At 40.1% G+C, this 20,773-nt stretch overlaps 1 protein-coding gene across 1 annotated transcript in view; it reads right to left on the bottom strand.

Moving 5' to 3' along the window:
- CFAP47 (cilia and flagella associated protein 47) overlaps positions 1-20,773 on the bottom strand; it is a 660,392-nt gene that overhangs the window by 508,121 nt on the left and 131,498 nt on the right. The window contains exons 28-30 of the mRNA XM_034754614.1: positions 9,519-9,650; positions 4,824-5,043; positions 3,765-3,974 (exon numbers count right to left, since the gene is read on the bottom strand). Coding sequence (XP_034610505.1) covers positions 3,765-3,974; positions 4,824-5,043; positions 9,519-9,650 — 562 coding nt within the window. The remainder of the gene's footprint in view (positions 1-3,764; positions 3,975-4,823; positions 5,044-9,518; positions 9,651-20,773) is intronic.

Below are 20,773 nucleotides of genomic sequence, written 5' to 3'. Positions count from 1 at the left end.
AAAGGGAATAGCAATAATATACTTAAACTTTTCTAAAGCGCTCGACCTAGTACAACATGACATTTTGATTAAAAAAACTAAAACTGTATAAAAATCAACATGCCACACACTAAATGCATTAGAAACTGGCTTAACTAATAAGTCTCAAAATGTAATTGTGAACAGGAATGGTAATCAAGCAGATGTTTTTACAGTGATTGGTTCCCACAGGGATTGGTTCCTAGCCCTACACTAGTTAATATTTTTATCAACAACAGGGAAGAAAACAAAATCATCACTGATAAAGTTTGCAGATGACAAAAAAACTGAGCAAGTGGTAAATAATGAAGACAACAGGTCACTGATTTAGAGTGCTCTAAATTGCTTGGTAAACTGGGCCCAAGTAAACATGATGTGTTTTAATATGGCTAAATATAAATGTTTACATCTAGGAATAAAGAACACAGGCCATACTTACAGGATGGGGGATTCTATCCTAAGAAGCAGTGACTGAAAAAGATTTGGGGGTCATTGGGGATAATTAGCTGAACACGAGCTCCCAGTGTGATGGTATGGTCAAAAGGACTAATGGGATCCTTGGATGCATAAACAAGAGAATTTCAAATAGGAGTAGGGAGGTTATTTTACCTCTGTATTTGGCACTGGCATGACACTTGCTGGAATACTGTGTCCAGTTCTAGTGTCCACAATTCAAGAAGGATGTTGATAAACTGAAAAAGGTTCAGAGAAGAGCCAGGAGAACGATTAAAGGATTTTAAAACATGTCTTACAGTGACAGATTAAGCTCTTCGAGTCTATTTAGCTTAACAAAGAGAGGGTTAAGGGGTGACTTGAATGCAGTCCATAAGCACCTACATGGAAAACAAATATTAAATAATGGGCTCTTCAATCTAGCAGAGAAAGGTATAACACAATCCAATGGCTGGAAGTTGAAGCTAGAGAAATTCAGACCGGAAACAAGGTGTAAATGTTTAATGGTGAGAGTAATTAACCATTGCAATAATTTACCAAGGATCATGGAGGATTCTCCCTCACTGGCAATTTTAAAATCAAGATTGGATGGTTTTCTTAAATGTGTGCTCTAGGAATTAGTTTGGGGAAGTTCTATGGCCTGTGTTATACAGGAGGTCAGACTAGAGGATCACAATCGTCCCTTTGGGCCTTGGAATCTATCACACTAGTGACTGCAGGGTAACTATTTTTCTCTTTTTCCCTCCCCTCTCTGTTAGCTTTTTGGCAGCTTTGCACTTACATTGTAAAACTGGATTTTTCTAAATAAGCTGAGGCTAAATCCCAACAATATTGATATTATACCAGTTGAGAATTGGAAGAAGTATAAAGAGAAGAACATTGGCTTAGTTCTCCTAAACTTAGTTGGAGTCACTTCAGAATACTACTGTAGAGTTCAGAATCTTGGTATGACATTAGAAGACTAGATATCAGCAGGATCAAAGACGGTTTTTACTGTCTGAAAAATGTTACCACCATGTTAAGACCTGTGATGAAATTTCCCCATCCACTTGCTACAGCAGAGAAAAAAAAAACAATTAGAGACGTGATCACACCTGTGGTATAACTCGTGGATTGCCTCCTGGCCAGAGAGGTCTGAGCTACATGATATCCATTAGATACCCTGGCCTTACAAGCAGGCTGAGGGAGCAACTGCAGAGGAGGTAAGACTCTCCTGCAGGGGAAAGTCCAGAAGTTTGAGGCTTTCTGTGGCTGGAGAGCAGAGTCACAGGAGTACATCTAACTCCTGTGGTGGACTCCTGGAACAAGGGTCCAGTGTTCCAGAAGAGGAACAGGGAAAAGAAGGGACCTACAGGGAGCAAGGTGTGTCCTATACCAGATTGGAATTTTTTACAATTCAGTATAACAGTGAGATAAAATCTCCTTTTACAGTAACATTTTCTTTCCATGCTACTGATCCCAAGAATATTGACACTTTAACAAGGAAGCCACCTCTCACCTCAGAAATGCCAGTTTTACATCATCAGCCTAATGTTCAAGGATACTTCACAGTTTGTTCACAGTGAAGCATTTCTCATTTTGGTTTACAAACTGCTTTGCTTAAAAACAAAACCCCACACTTTTCCTTTTAATAGGAAGAATCATTTAAAGTCTAAATCAGAAGGCTATCACATTTGGAATAGAACAGCCTTATCAAAACTTCTAATCAGGGTCACTTTATAATCTAGTTTTATGTCTGATTCAAGTTATGATAGATAGATAGATAGATAGATAGATAGATAGATAGATAGATAGCGTGCATCTTGGGGTAATGAGCCAATTCTATCAACTTACACTGGGCAATTTATATGCGAGAGGAACTTCCATTTCAACCATTATGGCCTAAAAATCCTATGTTTGATCCTAAAAGTATGTATAAATCTGGGCAGGTTGCCTTCAGTGCAAGAATTGTTCTTCAGCTTGAAGCATTGAAACACAAACCATCCATATCAGTGCCAGGGCCAGAAGAATCCAAGCCCAAAATAATGCTGTAACTATCACAAGAATCGATAATACTAAAACTTAATGATGCTACTGTCTGCCTACAGTTACAATATTGGAAATCTCACTTACGGATGCAGGCCTAGATACTTTGTAACCGCTTAGACAACTGTGCAGCATAGCTTTCATCAGCTCTCATGAGCCAAGAGATTAAGACGACAGGAAAGATAAGTAATATAGTAGCTTTATGCTAATAAACAGCTGATTGCTGGTTTTAAAAAAAATCTGTACTTTAGCTCAAAGGCTAGAATATAAAGAAGCATTACAGGGAAGAGGATGAAGAACTCTAAGTCTAGTTTACTCAGAGTACAAAAAGCCTCCTGACTCCTTGTTCAGAGAGATTTTCACAGGGCTTTTCATTTTAAAAATTCCTTTCAGTGTGTTTCAACATCTCTAATGTTGTGAATAGTAATCAGCTGAGTTTATCTTATTATGTAACCTGCTTCTCATTGCAAAGTAAAGCACTATACATTTTCATTAATGTGCTGTATAACTTTTATTCACTTTATAGGTGTAAACTGATAGGTCTTAGTTTAGGATCAGGGAGGAACTAGCCTATTTTTCTTGCAGCAAAGTTGTGCTCTCTTAACAATCAAGAGGAAGCACACAAAGCATTCATAGAATGTTTTGCATTCATTGTGTCCAAACTCTACATAGTGGCATGTGTGTCCCAGATCATCCAGATTTCAAAATTTGAGACGACCTCAAATTCTCTTAACAAAAGTGTTTTAATCTAAGGCACCAAAACAACAACATAATGAAGCAGTAGCACTGGCTCTGGGATTCATGAGATTGAGAGTCAAGTTATCCATAAATTCACAGGATCTGTGCTCTCTTGAATTAAGAAGAAAGCTTCATAAAGTTCCTCTCTAAGTTCTCAGTTCTCTTTCCATTGATTTTTCAATTGGGTGACATGATGTGGCCCTGCATCCTAGGAGAAATAACCTGACAATGTTCTAAAGATGGATCAGGTTTTTTTAAATGATAGATACCACCATCATGTCAGAAACAAAATTAGTTCCTCAGCTTTAGAGTGGTTATTTAACATTTCATAACATGCCATCACCAAGCTTCACAGATTACATCACTACCAAGCTCATTGTAATTTACCATAAACATCACACTTTTAATCACAAGAACCAAAAAACAGTGTAAAAATACAACTAAGAAAAAGCATATTATTCAATGGGAAAGGTATTTAAACTACTTAAACACAACCGGGGAAACATAAGCAAAAATAACTCTTATCTTACTTGAGGAAAGTGAGCATTGTAGAATGCTGCCAGTGGAGCTGGATTACTCGTTCAATAGGATCAGAGGGCAAAGACTGGCTCGAAGTAATTCCTGGTAGCAACTGTCCACTCAGATGGAGGAGCATGTCATAAACAGTCTTCGTATCTTTGCCGAGGTTTTGTTTAATAACTTTTTCATCAGATGAAGTCATCTGGATTTTACACACATCACTAAACAGGGGGGAAAAACTTAACTTTACTGTTTTAAATACATTAAAAACAGACTTGCATTAAAAAAACTACTGTACCATTAACTGTGGTGAATTCATTAATAAACCATTATGGAAAGGTCTGAGGAATGGATTGTGAAAAATATAGTACTTCCTGATTTCTATACAGATGTTATGACAACATAAGATCTTTTTATTTGGTTAGACTATTTAATACAACTGAGCCTGTGCTAGTCACCATTACCTTTCAAGTACAATTTCATTTTCACCCTATATAAAAACCCACACATTTGAGAACCAGCCAAATGAGAGAATGTCTTTTTCTTTCAGTACTATCAAACAGCTAGGACTAACTCAGGTGATTCATCTAACTGCTGATAGACATCAGGTGCCAGGGGCTGGTGACAAGACTCTACTTACTGGAATTTGCTTCCCCTGTTGACTCATTCATCAATTTGTTGACCTTATGGGCAGGGGGAAAGGTGCAACTATTTATTTACATGGTTTTGCCTTGAGACAGTGGTGACTGTCAGAAACTGGGTTCATTCTGGGATCAGACTCAATTTCAGTTGTAATAAGCATTGTATATGGTTTTAATGTTGTACATACTCTCAGAACTTCTTGTTTGGGAACATTTTATAAATGGAAAAAAATAGACCTTTTTCTTTTACAATGCATAAAAAGTTTGACTAATTAAAAATATCTTTGGGTTTCTCCATCTAATCAGTTGCATATTAAAAGTAACTTGGTCATAAACATGGGTCATCCAAGAATCTTTCTAATGATGGAACGTACATTGGTACAATGCAGCATTTTCCTAGGAAACATTTAAGAAAAAAATTACAATTACCGCCTTAATGAGTGGGGAATAGAAATAGGATTAGGTCCCTTAGACCAACCAAAAAGAGTGAACCAGTTCTGAACTGCAGTTATCACTTTCTGAAAGAAGATGTGTTCCTCTCTGTCTTCGTCAGGAAAAAGCGATAGTTGAAATTTATTTTCTCTCTCCTGACTTTGGCTGTCAGCTTCATCCTTTTTCACCCATTCATTTTCAAGCATATTTTCCGATTCTGAAGAATACAAAAAGTATTTCAAATTTTCCTTATCCATTTTCCAGTACAAAAACAGCACTTTTTAAAACACTAATCTTATTGAGACAGCAAAGAAATAAAATACAGAGATCATATGAACTGTTATTTATATTGATTATTCCTGACAAGTGACAAGATATAAATTTTGGAAACAGCAAACCTTGCATTTCTGGGTCCTATCTTTATTTAGAAAAGGAGAAATGGTTATTACACAATCAGAATAAGATAAATACAGACCATTCAAACTTGGCATATGAAATCATAGGCAGTAATCTTGTCAAAATATTCTTAGAAGTGGTTCCAATAAGGATTGTTTACAAAGCTTGTCCAGGCAAGTTCCATACCCCAGTGATATAGAAATGCACAACTGGCTAAGTTACCTTTGCCCAAATTATCAGGTACTGTATAAGCCTCTAATACTGGAAGAGGTTTGTTTTTACTATCAGTTTATTGTATATTATCATTGCCCCCATCTCCCAAAAAAACCTGATATGGTTGAATACTATATTGCATATTATCACTATCATGCCTAAACTATAAAAAGTTAGGAAATACAAAGTTAAGGATTAGAAGTTTATCAAATCAAGCACTCCGATGTCAGAAAATACGTTGCTCATGCAACCTTAATTTGGCTCCTTTGTGCATATGTATTGTGTATTACATGCAGAAGTAATTACCTGTGAAACGTTTGGAGCAAGTGACTTGCTCAGCATCACATAGGAACTCTGATTCTACCCCTGACTGTACCACAAAGTTTCCAATACCTTGACCATGAGACCATTAATGGCTATTAGCCAGGATGGGTAAGGAATGGTCTCCCTAGCCTCTGTTTAGCAGAGGGTGGTGATGGACGGCAGGAGAGAGATCACTTGATCATTACCTGTTAGGTTCACTCCATCTGGGGCACCAGGTATTGGCCACTGTCGGTAGACAGGATACTGGGCTGGATGGACCTTTGATCTGACCCAGTACGGCCATTTTTATGTTCTCATTCTTTCTTTTTCTGCAAACCCCTGCCTCATTCACTACATAGCTTCCAACTTCTGCAAAAATGAGGCAGAGGTCCTACTTACAACAGATTCCTTCACTAAAGTGACTGAGGAACCTCTTTGTGCCCCCTGGCAGAGGGCACAGGGGACACAGAGTTTTACAGCAATCCTCTAGTCAATTATATGCACAATAATTCACCAAAGGGGGGGGGAGCATGTAAGGTCTCTACTGAGAGCCAATAGCCCGCTGGTCAGCATAATCATTGTGTAACGTATGTACGGATAATATTTAAGAAGTTATGTATCTATAATGAAAATTAAGTTCTTGACATTAAAGCAGGTCATCAGGAGGTGACATGCCTTGTACAGATTCTGTTCAGGCAAGGGGTGTTAGACACTAGTCTCTGTCTGCTCATTGTGCATCTCATGATGCACTTTTGATATATCAGGACTTACAAAGAAACACACAGTATCCTTTAAGTAGGGAACAAGCTGGCAGCATGTTTTGTCTCAAAAAATGGATTTCAGCCAGGTCTGGCTGAAAAACGCTAGTAGGACTTTGGGGAGAGCTTTAGTTTAAAAAGTCTACATTTTAAAATGAGTATATTTTATTGTATATGTAAATATTTGTTTCCAATATTTCTACCTACTTGCTATGATTTGAATCTCTTCTCTTAGTTAAATAGAGTTGTGCTTGTTTTCACTATAAACACATCTAATTGCTCTGTGTTAAATACAGCAGTGGCCTGAGGTGAAGCTAGTAAGCTGGAGTGCACTGCTTCTTTGGGAGCAGCAAATCTGTAAATACTGTGCGTGTGCAGCAGAACAGGGGCAGGACACTCCAGGGAGATGCTCAGAGTGCTCAAGGGTTGGAGAATATCTAGCACTAATCTGCACATGGACAGTGGAGTGCTTGTGTTGCCTGTAGGATCGGGGAGCTGTCCCCCAGCAGACACAGACAAGGCTTCCCCACATTAAGGGAAGGTGGTAGCAAAGTGCCTGACAACCCTGGGTACGCCCAGAAAACATCAACCTAATTCATCCCCAGACCACCACCCATCCTGTGCTCTGTGTAAAAAAATAGTATGGGATCACATAATTAAAGACTATATCTTAATGCATACATATGAAGGGACCAAATTAAGATTGTATGGACAATGTTCATTCTGGCATTTCCTAACTTGTGCTTGATTCTTCTACATTTTAATCCTTAACTTTGTATTTCCTGCTCTTTTATGGTTTAGATTATGGATGAGAGAAATCTTAACTAACATTAAATTAAGTTGTTTATGTATTTCCTCAGCTTTTTTAATAGAAAGAGAATATTTTATATAATTACTTTTTAAATAATAAAGCCTTTACACATTTGTTGCCTTCTATGTATATTTTGTTGTCATTGTAGTCTTTGTGAAATGCTAGACTATACCACTCCCTGTTAATTGAAAAGTAATTAAAACTATTCAAACAAAACATTTTACTGGAACTTCAGTGTCTTTTAAAAAAAAAAATTGTGTAACACAAGACTATGACTCAGAGATCTATAATTTCCTATTTCTTTTAAAAGGTGAATATTCAGAAAGTCATAGACCCCAATTTGGAAGGATCAGATAAACAATCTAAAGGAAAAGAGCTGGAATTTTGTAGCTTATTTTCATGTAACCCTTTTTGAGGAAAGTAACAAACAATAACCTTCTGAAAAAGAACCAGTGTGCCTTAGCCCAGTACAAACCCAAAGGAGCACAGGAGGAGCTGAACCAAACCCTGTCTGCTTTCATTACAGCTCCTCTTGGGACCCTTCTTTGTAACAATGTCATGGGAGTCTAAGCCTGGTATACACTGGGGGAACAGGGGAAGAATTGATCTAAGTTATGCAACTTCAGCTACGTGAATAACGTAGCTAAAATTGACGTACTTAGATCGACTTACCGTGGTGTCTTCACCGCGATGAGTCGACTGCTGCCGCTCCCCCATCGACTCTGCTTGCGCCTCTCGTGGCACTGGAGTACAGGAGTCAACGGGAGAGCGCTCAGGGGTTGATTTATCGCATCTAGACTAGATGCGATAAATTGATCCCTGCTGGATCAATCGCTACCCACCAATCCGGCGGGTAGTGAAGACATACTCTAAGAGAAATCAATTATTAAAGGCAGATGTTGCCATGACAACCAGGAGAACAGTGACCCTTCTGAAGTATGTAAATGAACTGGAGGGAGTGATGAGTGGCTAATTGTCTCTGATGTTTCAGTGTTTCAGGCAGCAGCAGGGGAAGGAACCATGCATTGAGTGTGGGCTTTTCCCACGTTTTAAGTCTTTCCAAATTTCCTAAAAAACCAACAGCATATAAACCCAAAATACATACTGGAGAGCATTCCACCCACCCACCCACCCTCACTCACTTTTATTTGTGGCTGAAATCTGGTTCAGATTCCCCATGGCATGTTTACAAAAAAGAGTTCCAAAAAAGGTGAGACCCTAAGGTATAGGCCTTCAAAAAAGAAAATTTTGATGCAACTTTAACTGCTGTGAGACTAATAGATATTTTCTCTGCTACACTAATTACTTCAGTGTTTACACTTCTTAAAAAGCATTTTATCATCATCATCATTTTGGTCTTCATATTTTTACAAATAACCCATTTAGACTTTCACTGTGCAGGATATTAACATTAATTGTGTGTGGTTTTTGTTTCGATTTTTTAATCTAAACTGGTTTTATAATTGCTTATGGTTTAAAAAGGAAAATAGCTGTGTCAACTGATTCCTCTTTTTAAAACCTTGGGTTAGCTATGTGATGAGGATCTACTGTATTGCAAATTGACTTTTCATTGGGGAGTTCTATCAGAATCTCTCTTCCTTAGACAATGGCAGCATGGTCACCTTAAAAAGGACCAGATTCCACCACTCTTATGCATACTGAGTATTAATTTGTTCCTGGAACAGTCTCATTCATTTTAGTGGGATGGCTCCAGTCATATGATATTACCCTACGTGAGTAAGAATAGCATAATCTTGCCCAAAGTTTGTGACCAGTTATTGGCATAGTAGAATCCAACCACAGGTTGAGTCCGCCCACCACAAGGTTAAAACTCAGTGACTATGGCAGCTAATTTTTGCCCCTCTCAGCAATTTAGTAGGGCACAAGGCTGTTATCCTATAAACAATTCAGTATGGGACGGGAAGGGGTTTTCTGCATGAATGAGACTCCTAGACATGCTGTGTAACCAGTTTGGTTAATTCCAATTCCATTATGTATTTCCCCTTTGTGTTCATGTCCTCCAGCCATTCTATCGTCTGATGGGATGGGATGGGATGGGATGGGATCGTTTCCCAAATATTCACAGGCTACACTCATTGTCAGGCACCATAGCAGATAAGACATTTTTCTTTAAAAAAATTAAACACTGCAGTAGTAAGCAGAAATACTGTTACAGAAATCTATATATTTAAATATTAATTGCTGTTTTACCTGAAGAACCTTCATAGGCTGAGTTAGTGACTGCACAAAGGGAACTGGAGGAAGTACTATGGGACAGTGATCCTGGAGTGTAACAGGGATGCAAAACAGCTTCTCCATTGTTGTAGATTATCCCATTATGGTCTATAAAATACAGATTTTGAGCAGAAGTTTGATTAAAATGCACAATAAAAGACATTACCTTACTGGCTATGTATTAATGGTTCACATACACAGTTATCTGCTATTAAATATTGGTTTCTTTTGCAGCTCAGGTTATCAGGTAACACTTACAGTTTGGCTGATGATAACATGGCACTTCTCTAAACAGTAACTGAAGAAAAAATTATGTGCAATTTCCCCCCCACACACACACTATAATCTGTACATCTCAGATATGGGCACCTGCTGAATAAACCCCAGAGGAGCATTCCCAACTCTAAAGTGCTCAGCCAGTAACCAAGTTCCCTTTTAAGGTGTGTCTGACCCCAGGTCCTCATTCAGTGGGTCTCAGTGTTTCATAGTCAGCCTTTTCAAAGCACTACCAATCCCGCACATTTCACAAATCAAATTAAAAAGCAGCATCTACAGAAGCCTCAGATTTGTTGAGATGTGTGCAGGAGTAACAACACGGAAAAGTAATTCATGTTCTCTGAAAATACTCAGTATTTTTTTTTTAAACCCAAAGATACCCTTTCTCAGTACAGTCTTACTCTCCACTGCTACAGGGGGAAAGAGTCTACTAGCAGAGAAACAGGCAATTGTGAAGTAGTGGAAGATTACCAGCAGGTGAGGTTGAGATAACGCATGAGGGTGGGCTAAAAAGATCAAGATAGCAGAGAAGGAGCAGGAGGAAAGAAAGGCATTTGGAGTGAGATAACATTGTAGATTTAGGGAGAAAGTTGGCAGTGGGGAACTGGTGTCTTGAAGGTGAGTAAGAACTGAATTTGGGGCAGCAGGCCCCAAACGAAAGCTGAAGGATTGTGGGTTGCCTGCTGGGAGTTGATTCCTGAATCATGCGCCTCCCCAGAGGTACAAGTGGAGCTCAGACTCCTAAATTCCCTCAGCCAGACAGCTCTATTGCAGAGCTCCTAAAATGATTCATGACTTAACTTCTGTCCCTGGAAAGATAATGGAGCAAATTTTTAAGCAATCAATTTCCAAACATTTAGAAGATAATAAGGTGGTAAGTAACAGTCAGCATGGATTTGTCAAAAACGAATCATGCCAAACCAACCTGATTGCTTTTGACAGGGTAACAAGCCTCATGAATGGGGGGAAGCAGTAGACGTGACTTTACTAAAGCTTTTGATACTGTCTCACATGACCTTCTCATAAACAAACTAGGGAAATGCAACCTAGATGCAGCTCCCATAAGGTGGATGCAGAACTGGTTGGAAAACCATTCCCAGAGAGTAGTTATCAGTGGTTCACAGTCATGCTGGAAGGGCATAACGAGTGGGGTCTCGCAGGGATTGGTTCTGGGTCCAATTCTGTTCAATATCTTCATTAATTATTTAGGTAATGGCATAGAGAGCGTATTTGTAAAGTTTGTAGATGATACCAAGCTGGGAGAAGTTGCAACTGCTTTGGGCGATAGGATTAAAATTCAAAATGATCTGGACAAACTGGAGAAATGGTCTGAGGTAAGTAGGATAAAATTCAATAAGGACAAATGCAAAGTATTCCATTTGGGAAAACAATCAGTTGCACACATACAAAATGGGAAATGACTGCCTAGGAAGGAGTACTGCGGAAAGGGATCTGGGAGGGTCATAGTGGATCACAAGCTAAATATGAGTCAACAGTGTAACGCTGTTGCAAAAAAAGCTAACACCCTTCTGGGATGTATTAGCAGGAATGTTGTAAGCAAGACACGATAAGTAATTTTTCTATGCTACTCTGTGCTGCTTAGGCGTCAAGTGGAGTATTGTGTCCAGTTCAGGGCGCCACATTTCAGGAAGGATGGGGACAAATTGGAGAGAGACCAGAGAAGAGTGACAAAAATTATTAAAGGTCTAGAAAACATGACCTATGAGGGATGATTGAAAAAACTGGGTTTGTTTAGTCTGGAAAAGAGAAGACTGAGAGGGGACATGATAACAGTTTTCAAGTATGCAAAAGGTTGTTACAAGGAGGAGGAAGAAAAAAAAAATCTTAACCTCTGAGGATAGGACAAGAAGCAATGGGCTTAAACTGCAGCAAAGGAGATTTAGATTGGACATGAGGAAAAACTTCCTAACTGGAAGTTAGGAATCAATTGCTTAGGTAGGCTGTGAATCTCCATCATTGGAGATTTTTAAGAGCAGGTTCAGGGCCAGCCCACAACATTTTGGCAGTGAGGCGGGGAGCTCAAATGACACCCCCATATCCCCTTGCTTTGGCCAAAAAACTTTGAAAGGTCTCAATTCTGTCTTCTTCCTGATGTAGTCCTCTCATGGTACTGCTCTGCTACCTACCCCAATAAAGGAGAACTAACAATTTAAAATGCCTTGTTCAAAAATTTTAAGCAACGCTTATCTTTCAAACGCCTGAACAGCAAACATAACTTTTCTTGTCTGCACAGTAAACACTGGCATTTTTATCTGTTTGAATAATCAAAGTGCTGTTTTCCGTGCCTTCTTGGTTGCAAAGATCTGAACTGCTTCCTGCTGAAGGTCCACAGTCTGGGCCAGCTCATGCTCTATTGAGATGGTTGTAAGGCCGACCGGCCTCTCCTGTGTCATTGTGGAGCGTAGATGTGTTTTTATTAACTTCAGCTTGGAGAAGCTGCGTTCTCCACTGGCAACTGTTACAGGAAGTGTTAGAAGTATGCGCAGAGCAACAAAAGCATTTGGAAAGAGGGTGGTCATCTTATTTGTGCACATATATTCCAGAACAGCCTTTGGAGTTGATCCTGCTGAAATGCATCTTGGAAGGGCTTTCAGTTCATCACCTAAATCACTCGCATCAATATCACACATGTCATGTGTCAACACTGTCTAGAGCCCTGTATTGCTGGTGTAGGTCTTTTTCAGGTATAGTGAGGAGTTTTGGAATATCATACAACATCCCAAATATACTGCTGTGTTCCTTGAGCTGCATGAAATGTTCTTCAACTGACTGTATTGCACAATCTAGAACCTGGTTAAAGAATTCAACTTTGAATTGTTGTTTGGGGTCTCTTATGGGATTATTCTGTGCCTTGTAATCAAAATGTTGTCTTCTTCGGTGACTCTTGTATTCTTGAATGGGTAGGAAAATAGCTTCAGTGTGATGTTCCTCTGCCAACTTCTGTGCACTCTTCAGAATGTTTTGAAATCCCTCATCTGACTGGTAAGACTGTAGGTATGACTTTGCTTTGTCCAGTTGTGCCATTGCTCCAGATATATCAAGGTCAACACCTTGGAGTCTCTTGCTTACAACATTTATTTCAAACAGTATGTCATGCCACAACACTAAGCCACACAGAAATTTGAAGTTATGTATGTTTCTGATGATTCCATTTCCCTCTGCCACTGTTCTCCCATGAACAGTTCCTATCATAGCATTATCCTCCATAATGGCAACTATGGCATCATCTATCTTCCCAATTTGGTGTTTGATAGGCTTTATCGCCTCCACTCGACTTTCCCATCATGTGGCACTCAGTGGTTTCAGTGTCAGAGAAGATGTTCCCAGATGTTGCTTCAAAATTTGCCATTGATGAGTTGATGCAGAGAAAAGATACACAGATGCTTTGAATTACATTAAAAAATTCAGCAGTCTCACTAGAAGCTGATACTGCTTCACTGACCACCAAGTTCAATGAATAAGAACTGCATAGGACAAAAAAAGGGTTTAACTCTCAGATCTGTGTCTGCACTCCTCTGTTCTTTCCTCTCATGTTGGTACCATTATCGTAGCCCTGACCTCTCATGTCAGCTATCGCAATTCCCGTATCTTCCAGCTTTTTAAGAAGCACATTTGTCATACCAGCTCCTGTAGTATCATCAATGTCAATAAATTCTAGAAAATGCTCTTTGACAGTCACCATTGCAGGGACATTTTCACTAGGTTCTCTTGTTGTTGTTACAAAACACACCATTAAAGTCATTTATTCCGTATGGCTGATGTCAGGTGTGCAGTCCAGAATAACAGAGTAATATCTTGCTACTTCTGCAACAATCTTCTGTTTGACTTTTGTTGCCAGTAACTGTATGATCTTATTTTGAATTGTTTTTCCAAGGTAGTGGTGTGTGTACATCTCTTGGGTGGTGACTCTTCTTTGACACTGTACTCCAGGAGCATCTAACTCAGCCATCAGCTCCACATTTTTAAGGAAGTTTCCATTGTTTCGCACATACAGCTGATCATACTGTGCCACGTAGTGCTAGGTTTTGGGTAGCAAGCATTCTCAGAGAGGCAATGAGCCTTTTCAGAACATTTTGCCAATAAAGAGACTCTGATGCAATCTTCTTTTGATGCTGATCATCTATGGTGGCCTTTAACCCCTTAGTCTCATCTCAAGATCTTTCCACCTATGGAATGCTCTCTGGTGATTTGCTGCCTTCTCATGGCATGCCCGATCTCTAGACAGATTTTTCCAGTCCTTTGTTCCTGTAGAAGCCAATGTGGCTAGAACATTAGACTGGAAGAGTTTGCAACAAAAACAGTATGCAGCATTCTGGGTTTTTGAGTACATAAGCCATGGCCTCTCCATTTTGTCACCATTGGGGATTTCATGCCAGTAATGTGTTGGATGGAAACTTCTATTTTCATTGTCTTTGGGGAACATGAAGTTTTTCACTTGCTGTGGCCCATGCAATACAAGGAAGTCCCTCAGGTTACTGCTCAAGTGGATCCGCAGTCCTGGACCATCTAGACTTAAGGAACTAAACTCAGCAGCAGCTGTTTCTTGCATTTCCACCACACTATTCTCTGATCTACACTTTTCTTTAGGAATGTGCATGGTTACATCCATTTGCGATGAAGATATGGATGCTGCAGTAGCTGCCAGGTCACCTGCACTCTGACTAACTGGAAGATCAGGCATCTCCTCACCACTCACATCGTCACTGGAGCCGGAAGGCTCACCGTGAACATTTGTGTCTATGTATCTCAGGAGAGCTCCTTCCTGCTTAGATAGAAAAGCTTCCTTTGCTTTCTTTCTTTTTCTGAATACTGCCACAGAGGGGTGTTTTCTTCTTTCACTCTGACTGCTGTTCTGTGCCAGCTATAGTGGCTCTCAACATTCAGTTGAAGGGGACAAATAAGCAGACAGGTAGCAGGGCCTGAGTGAGGGAAGATATCAGCGTCTTAAGTGCCTAACTGACTCCTACTACTTCAGTTGACTGCCTGTTCTCCTCAAGTGGGTTCAGGGAAGCAGCAAGAAACCGGCAGCTCCCTGAGAAGCGGGTGTGAATCAGTCCAGGCTTGTGGAGGTGCTAGAAAGGTACAAAAAAGGCTCCTCCTCCTCTCTCTCCCTGCAGCTCCTGCTGCTTTGTTATTCCCTCTCACCTTTTTTCCTGCCTGCCTGTTATGTCTCTTGTGCTCTCCTTCCTCCGGCACAGCACTCCACCATCTCTGTGCATCTAGAGCAGAGAGAATACATATGCACCAGCAGCAGACCATTTTCTACATTCTGGGTCCTAGTAGCGCCCCTCACCTAGTCTGGCATCTGAGGTAAGGCCAGCCCTGAGCAGGTTAGACAAACACTTGTCATAATAACATAAGAAAGGCCGTACCAGGTCAGACCAAAGGTCCATCTAGCCCAGTATCCTGTCTACCGACAGTGGCCAATGCCAGGTGTCCCAAAGGGAGTGAACCTAACAGGCAATGATCAAGTGATCTCTCTCCTGCCATCCATCTCCACCCTCTGACAGACAGAGGCTAGGGACACCATTCCTTACCCATCCTGGCTAATAGCCATTAATGGACTTAACCAACATGAATTTATTCAGTTCTCTTTTAAACTCTGTTATAGCCCTAGCCTTCACAACCTCCTCAGGTAAGGAGTTCCACAAGTTGACTGTGCGCTGCGTGAAGAAGAACTTCCTTTTATTTGTTTTAAACCTGCTGCCTATTAATTTCATTTGATGACCCCTAGTTCTTGTATTATGGGAATAAGTAAATAACTTTTCCTTATCCACTTTCTCCACATCACTCATGATTTTATATACCTCTATCATATCCTCCCTTAGTCTCCTCTTTTCCAAGATGAAGAGTCTCTTTAATCTCTCCTCATATGGGACCCGTTCCAAACCCTTAATCATTTTAGTTGCCCTTTTCTGAATCTTTTCTAGTGCCAGTATATCCTTTTTGAGATGAGATCACATCTGTACGCAGTATTAGAGATGAGAGTGTACCATCGATTTATATAAGGGCAATATTATATTCTCAGTCTTATTCTCTATCCCCTTTTTAATGATTCCTAACATCCTATTTGCTTTTTTGACCGCCTCTGCACACTGCGTGGACATTTTCAGAGAACCATCCACGATAACTCCAAGATCTTTTTCCTGACTTGTAGCTAAATTAGCCCCCATCATGTTGTATGTGTAGTTGGGGTTATTTTTTCCAGTGTGCATTACTTTATATTTATCCACATTAAATTTCATTTGCCATTTTGTTGCCCAATCACTTAGTTTTGTGAGATCTTTTTGAAGTTCTTCACAGTCTGCTTTGGTCTTAACTATCTTTAGCAGTTCAGTATCATCTGCAAACTTTGCCACCTCACTGTTTACCCCTTTCTCCAGATCATTTATGAATAAGTTGAATAGGATCAGTCCGAGGATTGACCCTTGGGGAACACCACTAGTTACCCCTCTCCATTCTGAGAATTTACTATTAATTCCTACCCTTAGTTCCCGGTCTTTTAACCAGTTCTCAATCCATGAAAGGGCCTTCCCTTTTATCCCATGGCAGCTTAATTTACATAAGAGCCTTTGGTGAGGAACCTTGTCAAGGGCTTTCTGGAAATCTAAGTACACTATGTCCACCTGATCCCCCTTGTCCACATGTTTGTTGACCCCTTCAAAGAATTCTAATAGATTAGTAAGACACGATTTCCCTTTACAGAAACCATGTTGACTATTGCTCAACAGTTTATGTTTTTCTATGTTGGACAATTTTATTCTTAACTATTGTTTTGACTAATTTGCCTGGTACAGACGTTAGACTTCCCAGCAATTACAGGCCGGGATCACCTCTAGAGCCCTTTTTCAATATTGGCGTTACATTAGCTAACTTCCAGTCATTGGGTACAGAAGCTGATTTAAAGGACAGGTTACAAACCTTAGTTAACAGTTCCACAACTTCACATTTGAGTTCTTTCAGAACTCTTGGGTGAATGTCATCAGGTCCCGGTGACTTGATAATGTTAAGTTTATCAATTAATTCCAAAACCTCCTCTCGTGACACTTCAATCCGTGACAGGGATTGTCTAGATAATACTTAGTCCTGCAATGAGTGCAGAGGACTGGACTAGATGACCTCTCGAGGGTCCTTCCAGTTCTATGAAATAGAACTGCAGAGGGAGTTGGTTGACTTGACAGGCCTGGAAATTTAGGGCATGTAGTTTCAGTCCTGCACAGCAATTCCTCCTTTAAGCTCCAAACCACCAAAGCAAATGTTTCACTTTAAGAATGTGAACAGTTTCATTCTTTATATTTTGTACAGTTAAAGTCTTAGGAGCAACTAGTATTTGTTCTGAAAGTCTTGAACATTTTTATAAAACATTCTTTGAAACTTAAAGGGAGCTAAAAAATTGGACTTTTCACATGCTTAACATTAAGCAAGTGCTGAAGTTCTTTGCTGGTTTGGGGCTATTAGTGTTGCGGCTATTAGTGTTGGGTCATTATCCCCATAAGTGTCCTCTGTGTTCAGTCAGGGACCAGATGGAAAATCATACCCAGTTTAACCATTTTAAATTTCTTTGGCTCCTACGTTTACAATGGTTAATGCCCAAATCTACCCATGTGTGAAATTTTGTGCTTAGGAAAAACTGGAGTCATTTAAGTCTTTAGTCAGAAACCGCGATTATTAAATTTGTTCAAGACTTTCGGAAGAGATAATAGTGTGTCTTTCAGACTTTAATTGTAAAAAAAAAACCAAAAAAACCAAAAAACAAACAAACAAAAACACCCATGAGAATTTGTTGTTTTGACTTGTAAAGGGGTTTGCATCAAAAATAAGCCTTGTCAAGAGACACTAGTGCTACCTCAACTATGAAGGACTGCAATTCTCAATCAGAAGAACCATGAGGTGATCACAAAAGAATCTGAACCTGAGAGCTCAATTTAGCTACCATTAAAGTCAATGAAAATACCCATATTGGCTTCGTTACATTGTTGATTGTTGCCTCATGTTGAAAAGGCCTAAAGATTTGACTGGCATTCTTTGAAAGTTATTTTCCTTTCTTAACATATTAAAAATTTCATAAAAAAATTAAAATTACCCCAGTAAGTCAAATTAGTAGTTTGCCCAAAAAGATCAAGATAAACAAGCTAAGCTGAACTAAAAGTTTTACATCATGTAAGAAAAGCACAAGGGGCATGTAGGACTCAAGAGTGACGGTCTGTTCTACACACCTTTGAAGAAAAAAAATGAACAAGTTTCAAATTACATTAAATACTCAATAGGTTAGAGCAGGATTACAGTCATACCCACTGAAAGGCCAAATACACTATGCTGGGCAGGGCACAGTGGCTCAACATACAGGCATTAAACGGAAGAGAAACTAGTAACCATTTTATTACTCTTGAAGTGACTGCCATCAGAGTCAGCACCAGTTTAATCAATTAACCCTGCAGCCCTTTGAAAAACAAATAGGTATTTTTACCCCATTGGAACTGCACATTATATATATATATATATATATATATACACACACACACACACACATACACAGAGAGAGAGAGTATGTCACACAATTGCAATTTATGAGAAAAAACATAGCCATTCAACAACCTTAAACATCAGAACAAGTTAAGGGAGCTATACGGGGTCAAATATACAGTGTGAACAGTGTAGTACAACAATGCAGTAATAGGGTAGATAGTCTTTCCAAACATGTTCTATTACAGATCAAAATACAGGTTTCAAATAGAAGACTTCATTAAAAAAAAAAAAAATCACAGCATCAATCCTGCAATTGACTACAATGAAATTGTAAAAGAGGACCACCAATCTCTCTGTAGCACAATAAAACAAAATTTCTTTCAGATGCTGTTTCAATGGTACCTCACACCATTCAGATTAAAAATATAAATAGATTACATATTATGTGGGACCAGATTTAGGCACACAATTTGCTGGGTTGAAATAGGCAGGTTTGAAGGATGGCTATTGTGGAGTGGTAGTGCTGGGCTCTGATGGGCCACTGCAAGTGATCTTTTTGGACAGACCTATGCCTTGGGGCTGAAGCATTAGCAGGCATCACTGGGAAAGATAAGCAGCAGCCCATAAACAGGTTTAAGGACCTGGCAAAGGGCCTCATCTCTCTTCCCATTAGGCTAGTCACCTTTGTACAGGTTCTACAGGTCACCGCTACTTAGGTGGGAACCAAGTGGCTGCAAGGAATGAATACAGCAGCCCTAGTTCAACCCCCCTCAGGCCCAAAGGAAAACAGCTCTTCAGATCTAACAGAGATCCCTTCTAGTCTCATGAAGGAAAACAAAATCTGCAGTCACTGAAGACTCTGCAAGGCTCAGGCAGCTACTCATTCCGGATTCTTGCAGGCAGGGCTGGCTCCAGGCACCAGCCCTCCAGCATGTGCTTGGGGTGACACCTGGAGGGGGGTGGTGCTCACCCGGGGAGAGAGGGGCCGCGGCCAGGCTCGCCGCCTTCCTCTCAGCGCTCCGGCCAGTCAGGGAGAGCGAAGCCGCCTCCCCCAGCGCTCTGGCCGATCGGGGAGAGCGGGGCCGCGGCCGGGCTCGGCACCCTCCCCTGCCGCGCTCCCCACCAGGGGGCGGGGGGCGGAAGGAGGCTTTTTTGCCTGAGGTGGCAAAAAAGCCAGAGCCCTCCCTGCTTGCAGGTTTCAGAGGCATCTGAATAAATTCTGAACATCAGTTGAGTCTTACTGGGATCATTTTTGAGGTTTTACTCAATTCTATCTGATTCAGCTTCAAACTTCTACCGAGATAAGAAAAACTAGAGATACAAATCAGAGCTGTCAATTAATTCCAGTTAACTCTCACAATTAACTAAAAAAAATTAATCATGATTAAAAAATTAATTGTGATTAATTGCCATTTTAATCGCATTGTTAAACAATAGAATACCAATTGAAATGTATTAAATATTTTTGAATGTTTTCTACATTTTCAAATATATTGATTTCAATTACAACACAGAATACAAAGTGTACAGTGCTCACTTTATATTATTATTTTGATTACAAATATTTGCACTGTAAAAATGATAAAAGAAATAGTATATTTCAGTTCATTTCATACAAGTACTGTAGTGAAATTTCTATCATGAAAGTGCAATTTACAAATTTTGATTTTTTTTTTTTTTTTTTTTGGTAAAGTAACTGCACTCAAAAGCAAAACAATGTAAAACTTTAGAGCAGTGGTGGGCGACCTGCGGCCGGTCAGGGTAATCCACTTGCGGGCCTCCAGACCATTTCTTTACATTTGCACGGCCGCCCACAGCTCCCAGTGGCCATGGTTCGCTGTTCCCAGCCAATGTATTCTGTGTTGTAATTGAAATCAACATATTTGAAAATGTAGAAAACATCCAAAAATATTTAAATAAATGGCATTCTATTATTGTTTAACAGCACGATTAATCGTGCGATTAATCATGTGATTAATCCCAAATATTTTTTTTAATTGCGCGACTAATCACGATTAATTTTTTTAATCACTTGAGAGCCCTAATACAAATGAATAGTGCTTAATGGTCCCAAATCATCACAGACACAAATCATGTTGTTTGGTTTTTAAAGCATCTGAGCAACCTGCTCTTGTTAATCTAGGGTTACCATACGTCCGGTTTTTCCTGGACATGTCCGGCTTTTCAGCAATCAAACCCCCGTCTGGGGTGAATTGCCAAAAAGCCGAACATGTCCGGGAAAATGCCGGCCGGGCACGTCCCCTCCCGCGGCTGCTCTGCTCCTCCCTCCCCTGACTTTTCGGCTCTGTTTAAGAGCTATGGGCTTCAGCCCCCTTGCCTCTGGACCCCAGCCGCCGGCTGGGCACTTCCCCTCCCGGGCTCCGGCGGCGCAGGGTCCGGAGGCATGGGGGCTGCCCAAAGCCGGTAGCGCTCGGGCAGCTCGGCTCTTAAACAGAGCCGAAGAGTCA

The sequence above is a fragment of the Trachemys scripta genome, chromosome 1 (genome assembly GCF_013100865.1).
Source record: "Trachemys scripta elegans isolate TJP31775 chromosome 1, CAS_Tse_1.0, whole genome shotgun sequence".
NCBI lineage: Eukaryota > Metazoa > Chordata > Testudines > Emydidae > Trachemys > Trachemys scripta.
Note: the sequence above shows the minus strand (reverse complement) of the source record. Positions and strands in the feature narration are given on the sequence as shown.